General features: G+C 33.9%; 2 protein-coding genes across 5 annotated transcripts; one reads left to right on the forward strand and one right to left on the reverse strand.

Annotated features, from left to right (window-relative positions):
• The first annotated feature begins 435 nt into the window (after positions 1 to 435).
• On the forward strand, positions 436 to 768 carry LOC125186964. Its single transcript, XM_048083458.1, has one exon. It carries the CDS (start codon positions 436 to 438, stop codon positions 766 to 768), a length of 333 nt encoding a protein of 110 aa, XP_047939415.1.
• Positions 769 to 7543: 6775 nt separating this feature from the next.
• On the reverse strand, positions 7544 to 12238 carry LOC125201295 (vacuolar fusion protein CCZ1 homolog B-like). 4 transcript variants are annotated; one of them, XM_048099348.1, is made up of 11 exons: positions 12026 to 12222; positions 11724 to 11875; positions 11414 to 11507; positions 10803 to 10983; positions 10668 to 10706; positions 10456 to 10565; positions 9495 to 9590; positions 8924 to 9379; positions 8526 to 8681; positions 7909 to 8138; positions 7544 to 7751 (listed from the first exon to the last, which is right to left on the reverse strand). In XM_048099348.1, exons 2-11 carry the CDS (start codon positions 11867 to 11869, stop codon positions 7721 to 7723), a joined length of 1539 nt encoding a protein of 512 aa, XP_047955305.1. In that variant the 5' UTR covers positions 11870 to 11875; positions 12026 to 12222; the 3' UTR covers positions 7544 to 7720. The 4 variants fall into 4 exon arrangements, with proteins under 4 accessions (XP_047955305.1, XP_047955304.1, XP_047955306.1 ...); XM_048099347.1 differs by having other exon boundaries at positions 11724 to 12226; XM_048099349.1 differs by lacking the exon at positions 10668 to 10706 and having other exon boundaries at positions 11724 to 12225.
• Between the last annotated feature and the right edge of the window lie 8457 nt (positions 12239 to 20695).

The raw sequence follows: 20695 nt of genomic DNA on the forward strand, positions 1-20695 counted from the left end.
TGTCACAGCTTTTGTTAGAAAAAACATTTTTTGCAGGTTTGGTACACCCTGCGCCCTTATTAGTGATGGAGGATCTCACTTCAACAATATATGGTTGGACAGCGTGTTGGACAAATATGGAGTCATTCATAGAGTTACTTCGCCCTATCATCCTCAAGCGAATGGGCAAACTGAGTTAGCAAACATGGAGATCAAGTCGGTTCTTCAAAAGACGGTGAGCGTGAACCGAAAGGATTGGGCACTTCGGTTAGATGATGCGTTGTAGGCATATCGTACCGCCTACAAGGGCCCCATAGGTATGTCCCCTTATCAACTTATGTTTGGAAAGTCTTGTCATTTGCCTCTTGAGATGGAGTACAGGTCATATTGGGCAATCAAGAAGTTGAACCAAGACTTCCACAAGGCCGGTGAGGAAAGCGTCTGTTTCTTAATGAGATGGATGAATTTCGGATGGAAGCTTATGACAGCTCATCCACCTACAAGGAACGAGTGAAGGTTTACCATGACCGGATGATCAGCCCAAGAGAACTCACGCTGGGGGATGTAGTTTTGTTGCACAACTCGAGACTCTCTCTATTCCCCGGCAAGTTGAAGTCTAAATGGACCAGTCCGTACATGATCAAGAAGATATATGATAGCGGAACAGTGGAATTGCTAGCTCCGGAGGGACAATTATTTCAAGCCAATGGCCACCGTGTGAAGAAATATTACAGTTCGGACAAGATAGTTGAGGAGGAGCTTGATCTGGAGGAACCACCCAAGGAGTAAAAGGGGGTAACGTCGAGCTCATGACTCTAAAAGAGCGCTTGTTGGGAGGCAACCCAATCTTGTTTTTGACAATTTTTGCTTTAATTTTAAGTATTTTTTGTTTTAGTTTAATTATTGTGCGTTGGAAATTTTTCGCAGGTTATGACCTATTCGTGGCGACCGCCTCATGCTCTGCGGCGGTCCGCCACCTGCTCGCTACAATCTGGAGATGCGCGGCGACCGCCAGACATGCCGCGGCAGACCGCCACCTGGGCACAATTTCCAGCGTGATTTTTCGAAGTTTTTCAAATTTTCGCCCCGTCAAGCGTCGACGCGAAATTTTTCAAGGTACGTTTTTTTTTCAATAGTTTACTCACGTCCCTACCAACTCTACAAACTTATTTCACACTTTGTTGTAAATAAGTTTGGAGGGATGAAGTGGTGGACCGTGAGTTTAGTTTTTTTGTTTTAGGGTTTTTCTTTTTAAAGTTTTTGCTTTTGTTTTTCAAAACCCCGTAGGAGAATCTTATGTTCTAAAAAAATGTTTTCTTGAAACCATGTCGTGAACTTATCATGGAGAACTTAGTAACACACATGCTTAGGGACACACTTTAGACCGAGTTGCCGATGATATTACATTCCATCTATGTTTAAGTATGGCTTGACGTTTTGATTTGATGATTTGGTGAAAAGGTGCATAATTAGTAAATTGCTTGTTCGCCTTGAAGCATGCTTTACCCCTTGTGAGGATTTGAGCCTTAAATTCATTCTTGTGTGATTTATCTGCATTCGTATATATGTTTCTAGAACTTGCTCCTAGTCTTGCCTAAGTCTACATAGTGTTTAAGTTGATCTAGGAGGATGTTAGGCCATCATTTCTAGCCTACTTTTATCCAAATTTTTGACCCTCTAAAAACTTAAAAAATTTTCCCTTTGGAGACAATTTTGAGCCTTTAAGCCTATTCTTTGGAAGCCAAAATAATGGGGACAATTCATTGGGTTAGTTAGTTTTGCTATCTTATTTTGTAAATGAATTGGAGAGATAAGGAGGAAAATATAAAAAGTAGTGTGTTTAATGTAAAGAAAAGTACAAGTTGTGAAATAGAAAAATTCCAGATATGTGCTTAATCTTAGAAAGGATGCTTATGAAAGAGAAAGAAAGGTTGAAAAAGAAAAAAGAAAAAAGAAAAAAAATAAAAAAGGAAAAAATGTGTGAAAGTTTGTGAAAGAAGAAAAGAAAAAAAAAATAAAGGATTGGAAAGTGAGTTGAAGGAAAAAAATAAAGTGTTAGAAGTGCCTTGGGTTTAGAAAAGTGGAGTCATTTTTACTCTACTTGGGATATTTTTATTTGAGTCACTTTTTAGCCAAATATTCCTCACCTACCAAAGAGCCTACATTACAACCAAAGATAAGAGCCTTTCGGACTTTTGATGCTTAATCACATCTAGTAGAGGAGGGATTAGACTTTGAGCAAGCCTATGGTAAACTTTGCATGATGCATGATTTGAGTGCTTATACACATTACATCTATACACTTTGAGAGTGAGAGACCACTTCCCATCTTTGGAAGTTTGCCACATGTGAGTGCTTGATTTCAAGGTGTTCCACGAGTTAGTAATGAAAGTGCACTAATAAGCCTTGCTTGATTTGATTGCGTTAATACATGTTTAATCTATTCTTCCATCTTTTGAGGCAGTTATGACGTCTAGTCCTTGTGCATTCCGTGCGTCTATTCTTGTATCTTTATTGTTTTGTTCGAGGACAAACAATAATGTAAGTTTGGGGGAGTTGGTACGCTCGGATTTTGCACTATTTTAAGGCCATTATTTGGTCCGTTTTCGATGTCAAAGTCACTCTACACATCCATTATTTGCATATTTTGTCTATTTTGGTATTTTGACGAGTTTTGTGAGAAATGTGCATAATTGAGCCGAAAAAGGGAGCCAAAACGCAAAGTCTGGAAATCTGGAGTCAGACGGCGACCGGTGACCGCCGGCGCCCGGCGGGCAGATCAATGCAGCGGTCCGCCTCGGAAAAACACGCTTGGAAGAGAAGTCTCGCCCGGCGACCGCCGGAAGCCATGCGGCGGTCCGCCGCCGGAGAAACAGACTCTATGGACTCCAACGCGGCGACCATCGGCCAAGGTGCGGCGGCCCGCCGGAGAAAGGCGGCTTTCCCCTATAAATAAGACCTCAAGCTTCATCAAAAAGAGAGAGCTTCTACTTGCAAACTATTTCATAGAGATCAAGAGCTAGAGTACTTCACTTGTGCAAGGACTTGGAGAAGGATTTCAAGAACATCAAGAACGACAAGGATTCAACCTACGGATTTTATTTGCTTTAGTTTATGTTCAAATTGTCTTCCCTTCAATCTATGTGTTTAGCTTATTTCATCATGTGTAACTAAACTCATAGGATTCTAGGGATGTGTTAGTAACGACTTTGGTTATACAATTCCTTTTTCTATTTAATATCCGTTTTATTTTTACTTTGTTTTTTCCCTAAGTAGTTTTGATGTTGCATGATTGAGTGACACAATCTTGCATGATTTAATATAACTTGCTTCATAACTGTGAGAGAGTTCTAGCGAGTTAGATTCACTTAGTAGACGCTACAGTTAGCTTCCCTTAAAATGGCACTGTTAATTAAGAGTGAGGATTTTTCAAGGGTTTAGGAGCTTTATGGAGTTACGTGTTAGGATTGACAACCCTAATCTTGTAATCAACGTTTGCATCGCATGAGCATAAGTTATGTGACTCGTCCTTTCAAAGTATAAACTGTGCTAGGGTATTGTAGTTTGGAATTTGTATAATCATAACTGTGAACGCACATCCTTGGGATTCCCTTATCTCTATCAATTGTTTCTGTGTTTTATCTGCATTTAGTTGTTTATATGCTTTATATTGTTTTCTATTTCCAAAAGTTTTCAAAAACCTTCCGTTCTTCCAAATAGTAATTGAGTCTTAGTAGAGGATAGACACTTTGTGTTTGTTTGCCTTCCCCGTGTTCGATATCCGGTACTGACCTTTAGCTATACTATATATACTCTGTATACTTGCAGGTTTATTTAGTGCTAAAAAATAGTGCATCAACTGGATCAACATCTGATATAAAAGGTGGTCCAACATTAGTAACAAACATAACAACAACCGAGAAGAATACTTGATTCACCAAAAGGGGAAGAAACAACTGCACTTCGCTTGATTAGTTCTACAGACACAGAATTCGATTAGATGTGTCGACATGAGATGTTATTCTTGAGTGTATTACATGCAACCTTATGATCACGCCATCATAGTGAAGTATTTCTTTTGCCAGTGGATGTAGGTTTTACAACCGAACCACGTAGATCCTAATTGCATTTGTTTTGTATTTCTTGTTTGTTTTCTGTCGATCAATATTTATAACATTGTACATGGAGACCTCCGCCATCATACACCACTACTAGTTCTACACAATCGCTCAACACTACACTACGAATATTTCATGATATTTCAATTATATTTAATATCCGAATCTATTCGCGTGTCTTGGTGGAAAAGCTTATTCTATTCAACAGAGATGACCCATTAGGTTGGTTTTCAGAATTCAATGATATTTCATGGTACGTTAGTTATTTTTTAATTCTGAATCTTTTCGTTTGTCTTTGGTGGAAAAACTTATTGAATATCTGGCGTCAAATTAGTAATTATTATCGACCAAATAATGTTGGTGGCTCATGGGGGATTTCTTGGTGTTCGTCCATCACCATTTTGCCCTTGAATTATCTACAAAGATTTTACAAGCAGACGATCAAAAGTAACTAGGTGGGAGTCCATCGTGCAATGGTTTTCCCAACAACATTGATGTCCACAATGATTATAAGGTTGATATTGATGATATTGATGCACAAGAGACACTCACGTAGGATTCTTCAATTATAGAGGCGGTTACAGACTTGTACGATATTAAAGAGTTTGATGGGAGTTTGGATAATAGCTCGAACATGGCTAAATCTGTAAATGATATTGTTGGGCTTGTTTCCTTTGAATCTAAGCAGTCAACCGCATCCTTTGCAATGAATGAAATAAATATGTTGATTCCTTCATTTGCGTTGACAGTTCCAAGCAATGTTTTAAAAATCGGACCAGCAAGCGAACCGACGAAGCTACTGGTTTATGGTTCAACCGGTCGGACCAGTTAAACCACTGATCAAATCGTTTTACTATTGCAAATATATATAATTAAATATATATATAATAAAAAATACTATATTAAATTTAGTAAATGATAATCTAAAATTAATAATATATCACAAAACATTAAACCTTATAGATAATTAGCTCTATATATAAATATTAAAATATTAAAATTCAGTAAATATAATTAAATATATAAAATATTAGTTAGTGTGGATCAAAAATATAGTATTTCATGTATTAAAATAGATAGAGTTCATAATAGAAAACGTTTATGTGGTAAAATAATATTACAATTAAATATGAATCATTAATTAGTTTAGGTAAGAATAATCATTAATAGCAATAGTTAGGGTATATAAGTTAAATATATACTACAAAAACATTTATTTATAGTAAATAATGAACCTTATATACAAATAATAATATTAGTGACAAGTAAATTATAATTAACAAGTATTAAAGAATATAAAATTAAAATGAATTATTAGTGTACGTAGATAAAGAAAATTTAATGTTTAATATATAAGAATATTTAATGTTCAAATTATTTGATGATGGTGGAATGGTAGAGATGTTGTTAACTAGAGGAGAGGTCATGTGTTCAAGTCTTATCACCATTTTTAAAATATTGGTTTCAAGTCAAATATTTCATTGGCATATTTGGGTGTGGACTTTGAGTTGCAACTCCCAATATGCGAAGAGGGCAATGGTAGTTTGAAAAATGAGGCACGTCATAGTCAATGGATTTCAGGTGACGCAGAAACGCTCCTCGATCTATACGGTGATGCTCGCACTATACCTCCACGCAATGCATTTCCCAGGTGAGTTTTGCATTATGGACCTTTTGAGATTGAATTAATGGAGTTCATCTAGAACTCTCTCGGATTCAACACATGTGAAGAGCTAGTTATAGATGGGTTTTACTGTCATCCCCAACTTCTCCAGCAAGACCAACTTTTGTTTTTGTTGATCCGACATTTACCTAGTCAATGTTGTAAAATGGATCAAGTTTGAAAATAGGGCATCCTTAAGAAGGGATATACTCCAAAATTGATAATATTTTAATGTGGAGGGTTTGGGCGAGTATCGAAGAGTAACAATGACTATTCTACCCAAGCTTCATTGCTTGATATGTGCACTAGTTATCATGGCTTTTGCTGAAAAGATTACTTGATTACTTCCATTGTTTCTCTTCTAGTCATGGAAAACATCTCTTTGTGTGTTAGTTTTTCCTCCACTATTACTTGCGTCAGATTTGAGAAACTGACCGTGGACCTACTAGGGAAGTGCTTGAGGACAAGGGGTTTTTCATCCGTGAGGAAGTTGATAGGACACTCGAGCTAGCAAATCCCATCCAAGATCACATCACAAATCTCCAACATATCTTCTTAATTTAATTTGATTTATTTTAGTTAGCTATATGAAATATTTATATCTATTAAGTGTAGTTAGTATTCAATAAATTGAAAGTTTATGTAGATCTTTTTTCATTAAGAAATAAACATTATTATCTCATTCACAGTTCTTGTGAGAAATCTCTCCTCTAAAACTCAAACTAGGGTTTCACACTCTTCAATCGTTCCTCTCAAACTCGTGATCGATCTCTTGGACGCTAGGCTAACCTAACATTAGACTTGAGTATGTTTTATTATACATACTATCATCATTTGGTTGTTTAACAAATTGGTTGAGTTTTAATAGTAAAAACGGCTAGAAAGAAATCAAGGACATAAAATACTGAATTTGAAGTCGGAACTGCGAATTTTACAAAGTTATCGATCCGATGAGTTTGCAAGAGTGAACTCAAAGATCAACCAGAATGGTCGATCGAGGACATGTCAGATCCAATGGTCCGCTGTATTGGTTTTGACCAACCTAATGGTCCGCTGACTTTGTCCCGAAAATACAAATTTTACCAGATTTATTTTTTTTAAAAAGTTCTATATCTCCCCGCTAAAAATATATTCCTAAGGATCAATTCAATTGTATTCATACCATTCCATTGCGTTCCATATAGCATCTAAGACCACCATTCACTTTTTTATCACCCACTAAACAACATATATCTTATTTCGCTCGACAAATTTATTGTCTTTTTAAGCTGTAAATCTCCCCGGCCAAAAGTATAATCCTAAGGCTCAATTCAATTATATTCATACCATTCTATACCAACCAAGACCATTCATTCACTTCTTTTATCATCCACTACAACATACTATATTTTATTCATCATTTGTGAGCTTTGAGATTTTGACTCATCTATTATTTAGCACAAGCTATACCTGTAAATATACATGGCTAATGTAGCTAATAGCATGTGAAGAATATTGTATCCACAAGAACTAGTGTACTAGACTTAAGTACCGCAAATCCATTTCAATTACTATTTAGAAATCTATATTGGTGTTATTTCATAACTTCCAAAACTAATTACCATAAAAAAATTAAAAACAAGATAAAAAATATTTGGTGAAACTTATGAGATGGAATACACGATTCGAGGATCCAACACAAGGAGTAGTTCTCTAGGCTATTTATGTTTCTCTAGCATTGTGTGGAATTTTATTTCTTATGTTACATTACAAATGAAACGATCCCATTTTACAACCGTGTAAGTTAACAGATCCAAAAAAATTACTAGAAAATGGAGATAATGAAAAATATTCATACAAATATAACAGTAGATTTTCTATGGATTAATAAACTACACACACATCAATCTCTTAGAGCTCTACTTCTCTTTTTTGATACATTAAGCAGTCATCTATAGAATGTGGCTGTCTTAACTGTTGCCTAGTCCAAGGAAAATGCACCATTGCAGTACCTGCAAAAATTTATGGTGGATAATTCAAATATCAACTTCTTTTTTGATCTGACGTGAACAGAAATATATTCTCTCTCTAATATATCAAACTTGATTTTTCAGAAAGCAATCGTAGGTAGAAAATAGAATTGTTGAATATCAGCAAAAATGTTACTACCTTTCACTGAACTTCTCAGTAGCATCAGCAGCAAACAGAAGGGTCTCACTCCCTTTCTCCAGAACCATATAAAGTTCCTTTCCTCTAACAAGTCGGGCAATGAGCCAAGAATTGTTTTTGGCTCTAATGCATATCTCTATATCCTTTTCACGACCTGAGTAGTCCCATTTAGCTCTAGCTTTCTCTAAGTCGACCTCTTCACGGAGCTTACTTAGTGCAACTAATGATTCCTATCCATCATGACAAAGATAACCAAATTCCTTGAACATGAGATATGACCAATATAAGATACAAATATCAGGGATTTGGAAAACATGTCTCTCCTATATGCAAATCAGTATGAAAACACATCCTACAGTACTCCTAGCACAAGGGAATAATTTGTTATACAACTTTATCATTAATGTGTCATCATTGTAGTGGCACGCAAACATTCTCTACAGAACTAACTTTAACAGAATTCAAATTTTCTGCTGCGAGACAAAATAGTTCAATGTGGGAAATTAAACTCAAAGCAACTAAAAAAATGAACCTAATAGCCTTTGAAAGTATATCTATGTAAGACCCAGATGAAATCAGAATCACTAATAGGAATCATACTAAAGGAGCAGGCTAACCTTTGTCAAAGTTGTTACTTTTCCAGGTGGAGACGCCCTAGATACATATCTATCACCATCCACCAACAGATAACGATACCCACTCACATGATATGCATTCTCACCACCCCATCCTCTTGATAGCTTCTCTTCAACCTTCAGCATCTTCAATGATGCCTGGTATTAGCAGAAAATAGCATATTATCTTAGCCAATGAATAATAACACCAACATCCCAATATCAATTTCATACTATAAGGAGCACTAAACATCTCCAATAGAAATATATCTTGAATATAATCAACAAAATCATTAATCATGCTGATGTAACCATCCAAGACAAGCACGCATCCAAGACAGAAGAATATCTTCAAGCAAAAAAAAAACAATTCGTAGAACATTAGAGGGACACACTCTTACATTTTCGATAATTTGCTGCTTCAGTATAGATATTCCTTGATCTCCACTGACAGATGAGACTGGAACCAGAAGCATAACAGTGAGGCCTCTATGCTGATAAGCTAATAAAAACATTTTCTCCTCCGTTAGATGAAGCCAAACAGTTGGGCACATAGGCAGTAAACTATTTACTTCTGTTCCCCAAATATCAGTGGTAAGAAAACCATCCTTCCCCTTAGACCACTTGGAATGCTGCAAAGGCCTCACTAAAGGGTAATTGTGCCTTCTTAGAGAGGGCGGATCGTGGGAATTGTAATATTGGTCTATGGCAGAGATAGAAGTAACTTGTAAAGCTCCAGCATAAGTATTGAATGCAGTGTCTGTTTTACGCAAAGAGGACCATGCACTTGCTCCACGGAATAGAGCAATAGGAGTTAGCCTTAGGACAGCATAAGTAAATAGGTTCAGAGTGTCGGTCTGAAAAAGAAAAAGGAATGAACATAACAGATCGAAATGAAATTAGATGCTCCAAAAGGGGAACATAAAGATAACAAACGAGAATTAAAACAAGTATACAAAGATCAAACCATACAGGTGAAAGATTTGTGGAGACAAGTAGATCCTGGAACATGGTCATTGAGTAGCATTGTTTGTTCCCCACACAAGATTCCAACAATGTCACGAGGGACTGAAAGAAAGCGAATGTAAGGGAACACAATTTACAAACATAGACTGATATTAGCACCAAAATTAGGGAAATTTTAAGACATATACATTGAAATTATTATATTGAACGAGTAAAAGATGGATAGCTAGCTGGTCGACCTTTGCATAGCCATGGTCATACCCCATACAAAACATATTTGATGTATTAGTTATTATTATTTATTTAGTTTTTAGAGATAAGTTCAAAATCTAGTTTCATTTGATTTATGATTCTAGTATTTATCGTTTAGAGTTTTATTCAAGTTGGAGTCTTTTACAGAGTCTTATAAGTGGCTTTGCTCCCTACTTTTACAGTGTACAAATATAAAATTTAGTTCAACTATTTTGTTGTGGCCTTTTTGGAGTATGGCCATTTTATGTATCTTTGTTTATTTCCTATCTCAGTTTTCTTCATTGTTATTTTGTCAATTGTGTAATATGCTCCGTATGCTGATATATAAGTGAATGCTTATGGTATGCCCGCCTATCACTCCATATCATTATATGCCTTTTATTGTCAAAGTTAATCGTCAAATAATGCATGACATTTTTAGTTGTAAGAATTAAGACCCTTAATTATCTCCCATGATTTAGGAATTCCCTTTTTTCCCGGTATTTTTTTGTTCGTTTTTAGTTGAAGATGAACTCCAGGACCACGAAAGGTGACAGACTGGATTCTGAATTGGTTGTGGGTCTTATACCAAGTACGCTAAATTCGTTGACTAACAAGAGTACCATTCACTAATCATATTCATTGAACAATATTTTGCATAAACATCCTTCCTCATCAATGAGGAATTACTCAAGCTACACATTAGAAAAAAGGCATAGAATACCTAGAAACTAACCTGAACTTCTATAGCAGCCTCACGCCCCACAGTTAACATCTGCAACGTTCCCTGCTCTTTGAGAGAGTCACGAAAATTTGGCAATTGAAGTTTCTTCCCGATGGAAAAATCTGACCCAAAGAGAAAATGCAAGGTGTGAAAATGTCAACTTCAGATTGCTCCAAGTGCACAAATGAAATGTGAATCATTTGATACAGCAACTGCAGCATTACCCCAGCAGCAATATTCCAATGGAGATCGGTTTTCAAATGCTGGCAATTAGTAACTTAAGTTGAAATAATAGCAAATGAGAGAAAAACATCATATAGTTTATCTACAAGGAGCTTAGCATATAAGTTAACACTCACCACTTAAAAAGTCCATTATGAAATAGTACAAATGGCTTCTAACAAGTCCTCCACTCGGTTCTTTGTCAACCAGTGCCCTAATATATCCATGAAACATCACAAAAAGAGAATGGATTTCTTTAAGAACACTCCGTAAAGCATCAACTCGCCAAATGGATTCTGGATTCTCTTTTTCTACTACCTACTCAAGGAGAACAGAGAATTAAGTCAGGACTGCAAATAATGAATTAGACGGTCAATATATAGAATATAAGTATTTTGCAGATAACATTATAGTACTTCATTTGTTACTACTTCATAAGCCTCTTAAATCACTTCAATAGGATTTAAAATGTATAGGTTTTACAGTAAATTGTATGAAATGAGTCATGCTAATCTAAACAAAAGAAATAGGTAAGTTGCATTTCTTAAACTGAAAGGTAAAATGATCAATGAGCTTCTTGAAAATCAATTCATTGCAAGGCAGACAAAGAAACAAACATCTTTTGGTCACATTAGTACATTAGCTGAACTAAAGGAACAAAATACACTATAATCTCCTGACATTGTTCCTATATTAGCCAATATTAAATGCTTTTCAATAAACGAGAAATAAGAAAACATTATCATACCATCACCATCCATATATCCGGCTCTACTTCATAGAAAACATGACAATGCTTCTCAGCTTCAATCACCTCACACGGAGCATCCGGAGAGAAAATCCTGCAGGAAACAAAAAGTAAGGCGCCTAATAACCAACCAGCAAAGAAATCAAAGGTGAGTCATAGTAATTAATTAACTAGTTGCTCCATTTCAAACTGAAGACGAATCATTCATTACTTGTAAAAACATAACAAGAAAAGGCAAGCATTTAAAAGGCCATATACTTTGTGATACCAAATTAAACAGGTAATGATAAATAAAATGGCAAAGATCAACCTGGTAAAAGTAATCAATCCTTCGCTGAGGCCAATAACCGAGAGTTGATTCGTAATAGGCAAATCAGCAGGATAGAAGAAGAGAATCTTATCCAACTCCTGCCCTTCCGTTTGGCCCCTCCTCAAATCAAACATACATAATTTCATTGCTTCCTTCACATCACTCTCAGATGTTAGTCCCATTAAAACCTTTTCCCCTCAAAATTTTCCGAGAAGAATGCAGAAGAAGACGAACGACTAAATATAAGGTCGAATAACCAATTCACTTCTCTCTCTTTTCCCACATTTTGATGCCAATCTTACCTTCGATTATAGCTTCGGTTCCGGAGAACCGCCTCTCTTCAGCAGTCAACTTAGATCAGATCCGGCAAGGCAGCGCGGTGGTCGTGGCGAGGCAGGGCGATGGAGGGGCGGCGTGGTGGCGATTGAGGAAGAGGGAGAGTGGAGGCGCAAGTGGAGGCGCAGATTGGAATAGAGGGAGAGAGAGAGATTGTATTATACGGAAAAGGAAGAAAAAATAGAAGGAACACAATATACGACGTCGCTTTGGGAGCACAGCATGGTACTACTGTGTTTCTATGTATAATCTTCATTTTGAGTCAAAACTGAAAATGCGAGAATTTACTTTGTCTGACATTTGGGTTTAAATTGAAATTATATTCATTATTGCAATATCTCTTCTCTGAATAAATTCACGAAGTTAAATGACCACACAAATATTAATCTTTTCAATTATCATCTTATATTTTAATTAGTCTTCAATTAATTAAACTAGTGTTAACCCACGTATAATGCACGGCGGAATAATTTTTTCGTTATACATTTTGGAATTATTAATTGATTAATTCAAATTAGAAATAATATAACTATATAAGATTTAAAAAAGTAAAATGGAGTATGGTTAACAATTCAATAAATCTATACTCCTCAATAGTCAATTCATTTCACAACTATAGACATAAAATTAAACATATTTAAAATGAAATCAAGACAAAAGACAATTAGTTGGGGGAGCAAAAAGAGTATATCACATTTTTTAAAAATATGTTTAAAACAATCCTTCATATCTCTCTACTAAAAATAATGAATCACACTTTTAACAAAATAACTATATTCGAGAATCGAGAACTGCATGTTTCGAGTTTAGGATGTTACTACAATTTTTCCCTCTCTAAGAATTGTTAAAAATATTGGAATAAAATTCTCGAACTATAACACGCGGTACTCTAACTATTGCAATCAAAGAAAAAAAACAACGATAAAATGAAATGGAGATTACAATGAAAATTATAAAATAAACCGAACTATAAGTCTTGTAGAGAAAAATCCTCATTCCGCAAGATAAAATACATCATGGTTAATGCTCATGGATTGACGTATTATCCCTAGAGATGAAACAACTTCCTCCAAACGTATATAACATCTCAAACCCGCTAGAAACCGATGAACTTGATGGGTTTCCAAAAATCATGTAATACAATGTTACTAAAATGTAGGAGTACAATAAAATGTTGAGAGCTTGAGAGTGAATGAATAGTGTTTTTGTTGGTGGATAATTCATTCACATCTCTATGCTTTTGCCTTTTGCAGGCACAAAATTGGGACATGATAGATCATGGAATTAAAAATCATAAATTATAAAATTAAGACAATAGAGGTTACATAATTTGTTTAATGCTCGTTATCCTATTTATGATTTGTAATCGCCAATTATTGATTGTAATCTATATAAATATTCATGATAGTTATTTATAAATATTTAAATTTATTTCCAAAACTCATAAATATTCAAAATGAGGCTAAATTTATCAATATTCTTGTGTTGATAAACTTATATCTTTGTGTTGATATTTAAATTTACATGTTGTATTAATATAATTATGTCTTTGTGTTAATAATTTTAATACACTGAATTGAAAGTTATTAGTTATTACTGTAAATTAGTTAACACACTAACGCAACCCTCGATAAATATTATTAAAAATGTGTTACCTTTTCATCAAGCCTCTCTCTATATTTGATCACTTGATAGAGAAAACAATTTTTTATTATTATAATAAACATAGATATATATCTAAATCTTTAGGTTCCAAAAGTTAATTTTTGTAATTAATGCAAGCAATTGATTCATCATAAATTTATAATGATTAAAATTATTCTAATTAGTGGATAATGGTTTCAATAATAATTGAGAAAATAAGGACAAATTGTATCACAAATTCATTCCATAACTTACACATATTTTAAAATAAGGACAAAATTTATAAATATTTTAAAATAAGGTCAAAACTCGCCTTTTATATATGTATAGATATGTATAGATAGATAATACTACTCCTATGTTTATAGCATAAATTGTGGAAACTGATGAATTATAAATATATAAATTTAACATAAACTTATAAGTTTGTATGGCTTCTTATAATATGAAGAGTAGTGTAAATTGTCACACAATTCAAAATAAAATTGTCATTTTAAGTGATAGGTTACTTTTTATACTTAGCGAGAAATGGAAAAAAAAAAATATTTTTCAATATTAGAAATGGATGTAATATTTGACATGCATGTCAAGTTACGCTATGAACTAAAATTAAACATAATAAAAAAATTTAAGTCAACTATGACGTGATTACGGAATTTGTATAAAAAATTATACTACGACCAAACAAATTTTTATTTAAATGAATAGTAACATTTCAACATTTTTAAAAAATATGATATTTTTGTCTATTTTTATGCTTAAAAATATCTAAAATTATTTTTGTTTTACAATTTAATTACTCCATAAAATTATTTTTGTTTTACAATTTATGTAATCAATCTTATATAAATATAAATGTTATTTTAATTCACTATATGGTTTTTTAAAAAATATTTAGATTTTCTTTGAAAAATAAGTAGAAAGTCTTAATTTTAACCAATTATACACGCAACAAATAGAATTCTACAAATTTAATTCGTGATTTTGTTTTTTTATAATGAATTATTTTTAGATTTCCTTTGACAAAATTAAATTAAATAAAATTTTAAATATTTTATTTTCAAGTTCTTGAAACATGTTTTTATATATCTAATAATGTGTTACTGTATATTCCATCTTTTCCTCTAAACGGCATATTTCAATGCTCCAGTCTAATTAAAATATATTCTAAAATGAAAATGTCATTATCTCTATTTAGGAATATGATAAAATGAAAATTCTAAATATTATACAAACTCAAAACTATGATATGGACCATTGAAAAATATCAACGGATCACAAAAAAGCATCAACAGAAAAATGTCAACAGAATTTCAACGGTAATCAATGATTGATGTTGTGTTGACATTAAAATCTTGAAATTTTACACCGTGTTGACATTGTATTGAAACAGTGTTGGGGAGTTTTGAGTTTGTACAATATATAAGCAGCGACGGATCTACATTTGGCGCGGGGGCTTTCGCCGGCCCCAAACCCTGACTCCCCTTTACATGGCCGTCCTCCGACCAGTCTCCGCCCCAAGATCCAGCGAATCCCACCGCCTGATTTTCTAAAATTGAAAATTTAATTAGGAAGGAGATCACAAGACTTGGGCGATGAAGTGGAGAAGGGGCCGAGATAAATAGTTGTAAATGAGTATCAGTGTATGCAAAGAGACGAATTGTGGAAAGAAGAAAAGGGGATGGCGCGGCGGCCTGAAGAAGAAAGATGAATAGGGAAAGTAGACAAGATCTGTTTTTTAACTTTTTTTATTCAATAAGTATATCTCTATAGTAGTTGTGCTACACATTGAAGACGGGAATACATTTGACGTGTCAAATGATAGAAAAAATAGAGATAAATATCTATATTTACCCAATTTTGATAGTTCATCACAAGAGTATTTAATTTATTTTGTTCTCTCTAACATATCTATAGTCCAATTGAGAAAGTACTTTATAATTTTATCTCTAACAAATTTAATTTATTATCGAACAATGTATCTCTAATTTATTTAATTTTTTATCTTATAAAATATTTTCATCATAATTTAATTCCACCCTTAATAATTAAAATCAAATCATCACAAAATATTTAATTATTACAAATAATGAAAAAGCTTAGTTCCAAACATTCTTAAATTTCCTAAGATACAGAATATTTGTGAAACTTATTAAAATAAATTTGTCCTTGGTCGATTGAGTGTATAAAATGGGTAGTGAAAATAATTTTCTACAATTTCAAGATATAACGATTCGTCTATAACAATTATTATCTAATTCTTTCTAAAATTGTAATGTTTGTTATATGTAATATTTTACTATTACTAGTATCAACCCCGTGCGTTGCACGACCTACTGAATTTTAAATTAAAAAGTCAATTAAATAAATGAAATGAGAAAATATAAAATTATACATGGTTTATAGATCCCAAATAAAATTATACAAAATTTATAAAATATATAATATGTATGAAATAAAAATTAAATAGTGACACAACATAAAAGAGTTTATTGACTATGCAATTTTACACATACAGTGATTGACCAGTGTTCAACCTATTATCAATCCAACCTTCCATCGAAGTGAACTCAACTATATAAAATATAATATTTTTCAAATAACAAAAACATTAAAAATCTTTATAGAATATTAAATCTCGAAAGACAACATGAGGAGCATACATCATAGAAAGCTTAATATTCCACTCATACAATAATAATTTGAAAATTTTGATTTTTTTGTTCTAGATGATTTCCCCAACGGTTCTTCATGCCAAAAAAATGCATCCCAATAGGAATAATAAGAACTTATCCATGAAGCATCACTAATATTCTGATATTCTGCAAAATAATATACACAAACTATATTGACACAACTTTAGATGAATCAACACTCACCATAAATCAACAATTATCATGTTTAATAATCTTGCTAGGGTCAACAATTGCGCCAATAATATCTAAAAAAAATAGAAGTAGCAACAATGTTAAAAAAACAAATAACAATATTATAGTTGAGAGTAATATTTAAAAATGTCAAATTGCGTCTCCTCAACTACATTATCAATCAGCGTGATATATTCAAATGTCTTAAACGTTAAATTGGTAGAAAATAAAAACAAAATGACGATCAACACTCACTGCGAATCACAATTTTAATTTCAATGAGTCGAAAATTAGATTATATAATAACCTTGCCAGGGTCAATGATAACACCAATGGTATAAAAAAAATAAAAGCTGAGACAATGTTAATAATAATAATAATAATAATAATAATAATAATAATAATAATAATAATAATAATAATAATAATAATAATAATAATAATAAACAATGTGTATAGTAGACTCATATAAATGTACTACTATCGATAAAGAGTAATAATCATGTTGGAAGTAAAAATATCTTTTTGCAGAAAATTCGTAATGCAATGAGAAAAGACAAAGAGGAATGAATTTTATCTAACCAATGATACGTATTTATAGGTAAAAAGTATGAAGAAACAATCATAAATTGATGGAATTATAACATTATTGACCGCCTTAAATTTACATTGAAAACTGATTGATTTGTTTAAATGTCATTTTTATTGCCTTTACGCCTTACTTTCTTTAGTGGGATTAATAGATATTTATAACTTTTAAAAAATAAGATTAAAATGAAGGTTATAAATCTTTATGATTATAAGAGGGCATGTATTAAAAGCCGTATATGGAGCCATATTAATAATTAATACTAATATGTAAATGTAAAGTAGAATAATTCTCGTGTTATAAATATATTAAAAAAAATTAAACATGCCACTATTTTTATATTATGTTTACCTTTATTATTCTTAATAACTCATAATCATAAAGATTTGTAACCTACATTTTAATCCTATTACTTAAAAATTATAAATATCTAAATTCATCCCACAACTTATGGATATTTCAAAATAAGGCCAAAACTCGCCTTTTATATTAGTATAGATTAGTATTCCATCCGTCCCGATTAAATTGACACATTTCTTTGTCTGCACTAGATTTTAGGAGTTTTTGGTTAATGTGTTTAATTGGAGAGAGAAAATGTGAGCGTAAGTAATAAATGGAGAGAAAAAAAGAGTTGAATATTTAATGAGGAGAGAAAAAAGTGGTTGAGTGTATTAATTGAAAAAATAAAGTTTTCAAAAATAGAAATGTGTCATCTTATTTGGGATAACCTAAAAAGAAAAGTGTGTCATCTTAAATGAGACAGAGGGAGTAAATTTTATCTACCCCGGCTTATTAAAATTCTCGGATCCGTCACTGTATATAAGTTTGCATTTTATCTACCCTCTCCACTTACTCCTTTCTTTTACTACTTTATTTCTTATACATTCAACTCACAAAGGGATGGGACGAGACATCTTCCACACCGAGAGTCCCCATGGGACAGGACACCCGTGGGGTCTTGCCGCTGGCAGGACGGGATCGAGCTCCCAACGGACTGCCATTGTGGGTGCTCTAATAAGACAGATTGCAACTATGCAAAATTATTACTCCCTCCGTCCACGAAAAATAGGCACTTTGTGAATGCACAAGTTTTAATGTAGAATTGGTAAAGTAAGATAAATGAAAAAAAATTAGATAAGTAGTGTTAGTGGAACGTGGAGTCCATATTATTAATAAGAGAGAAGGGAAAAGGGTTTAGGGTTTAGGGTTTTTGAAAACTTTCCTTTTTTGAATGTGCCCTATTTTTCGTGGATAACCAAAAATGGCAAATGTGCCATAATTTTTCGTGGAAGGGGGGGTGTATATTTTATTTTGTTTTACCCCACTCAATTCAAAAATTAAATTTGTATAAAATTGTTTGCTAAATATGAGATACTTCATTTAATGTGGGATGAGAGAGTACATTTCTCTTTTGGGGTAGTCGTTTCAAACAACGACATCAACGTCATATAGGGGCAATTGTGAAATGTACATTTTTCTCTTACTTTATTCTTCATCTACTTTATTCTCTCTCTACTTCTCTACTTTTCACTTTCTCATACTTTACTCTCTTTACTTTAGCTTTTTAAATATAAATTCTTTAAATCATGTGCCCAAAAGAAATTCTTCACTTATATTGAGACAGAGGGAGTATTATGCATGTGCAACCGTGAAATATTTATGATATTTTAGACTATTTTTTAAGTTCGTGACAAGTAGGATAAAAAACTACGTAGAAAATCATGTTGATTTAGTAGTTCTAAGTAGGATAAAAAATGCATGGAAGTTGATTGGATAAGGTGATTAACTTGACGTGGAAAATAACAAACAAAATGAAATGTTTGTGATATTATAGACCAATTTTAAAATTTGTGAGAAATACCAAAATTTGATCAGACTTTATAATTTTATAGACCAATATCCCTAAAATTTAACTGGGAGCCAAGTAAAATTATTAGAGGCCAATATTACAGCATGATGAAACCTAATTTTATCATTATTACCGCCTACCAATCACGTATGCTTTCCTTCCTTCGCGTTCCCTCTCTCCCTTCCATCGCATTCCCCATCAAGATCTTTTTTCAAAAAAAAAAATCTTCCAGATTTCTTCTTCAAACCAAGATAATCAGGTATGCTTTTTCGCACATTCATAAATCACCTACCCCTTCCCCCCGCACGTCGCCGCCAACCCACAACTTGGCGTGACAGGCGATGCACCCCTCCCTTGCCGCGGCCCCTCTCCTTCTATGCTTCGCGAATTGCTCTAAATGACACATTTTTCTAACATCATGGAATTTTCAAAAAATTGGATATTTCCCACGAACTTTAAACTTAGCAAATAATATCACTAACTTTACCTAAGTTTGTTATTTTCCACCGAAGAAAAAATTATGGCAAATAATATCGAGATACAGATGTTTTCCGTAATTTCTCGACAATAACTTCGAGTGTTTCAAGTTCTTTAATCTTTGATGATAGTTTTTCTTGAAGTACACTCTCCAAAATTGTTCTTCAATCCATTAATGTACACATAATTTTTTTATTAGTAAAAAATAACAAACTCGGGTAAACATCATGATATTATTTGTCAAATTAAAAGTTCGTGAAAAAAACTCAACTTTTTGAAAGTTCAATGATATTAGAGGTCAATATCCCTTTATTAAAATATAAACATCACTATCTCTATTTTATTAGTGGAGTATCTATTACACTCCCTCCGTCTCTGATTAATTGTCACTCTTTGACCGGGAACGTGCTTTAAGAAATGTAAAGAAAGTAAGTTGAAAAAGTTAGTAGTTAGTGAGATCCAATTTTTTATATTGTTTTATAATAAAATGTGAGTGAAGTGAGTTAGTGGAATGTGAGACTACTTACCATTTATGGTAAAAATGAAGTGTGACAATTATTGAAGACCATTAAAATGGGAAAAAGTGACAATTAATCAAGGACGGAGGGAGTAATACTTTATAATTTTCCATATTTTATTCCCTTTGCATTTAACTCATAAATTTGGCACCGAATAACACGTATTTCATCTGGAACAGATCGAGTAATATTGCATGGGCCCGGGTTTAAAACCCTTGGAATCGGGTGATGGGGATGATGGCGGTGCGCCGGGGGGGGATGCCGGGGGGATCGGGTATCCCGGGGGGTTTAAAGGCAGGGGGAGGCGGCCGGTGGGGGATGCCCCACGGGCCCCAAAGATTCGCCGGATATGGGGATGATGGGGGGGGGCGGGGGGCGCTGGTATGTATCCGGGGTGCAGGGGGGGGGGGGGGGGGTCCGGGAGGACCTTATGGCCCTCTTTATTTTTTTGGGGCCGCTCACCCCCCGACCCCGCGGGGGACCCGGTTCACGCGAGGCGATGACCTTCTCGTTGCATGACGGGGGGTCGATCTCGATGATCCGGACCCCGTTCCCCGGCCCCCGGGGGCGCGCCAAAAAAGAAAAGAGGGGAAGGCGGGGGGGGCGGAGTCCGCACCCCCGGTTACCACACCCCGACCCGAAGGAAGTGGACGGGGATAGTACGTGGGGGATGGGTTAAAAAGGCGCACCCC

Source organism: Salvia hispanica, chromosome 1, assembly GCF_023119035.1.
Source record: "Salvia hispanica cultivar TCC Black 2014 chromosome 1, UniMelb_Shisp_WGS_1.0, whole genome shotgun sequence".
NCBI lineage: Eukaryota > Viridiplantae > Streptophyta > Magnoliopsida > Lamiales > Lamiaceae > Salvia > Salvia hispanica.

Coding starts and splice junctions, on each gene's coding strand:
- LOC125186964 (XM_048083458.1), top strand. CDS start 436: ATGGATGAATTTCGGATGGAAGCTTATGACAGCTCATCCACCTACAAG.
- LOC125201295 (XM_048099347.1), bottom strand. CDS start 11,905: ATGGGACTAACATCTGAGAGTGATGTGAAGGAAGCAATGAAATTATGT. Junction 8,682..8,923: donor AGCAGCAAATTATCGAAAAT/GTAAGAGTGTGT, acceptor TGCTAATACCAG/GCATCATTGAAGATGCTGAA. Junction 8,139..8,525: donor AAGTAACAACTTTGACAAAG/GTTAGCCTGCTC, acceptor CATGATGGATAG/GAATCATTAGTTGCACTAAG.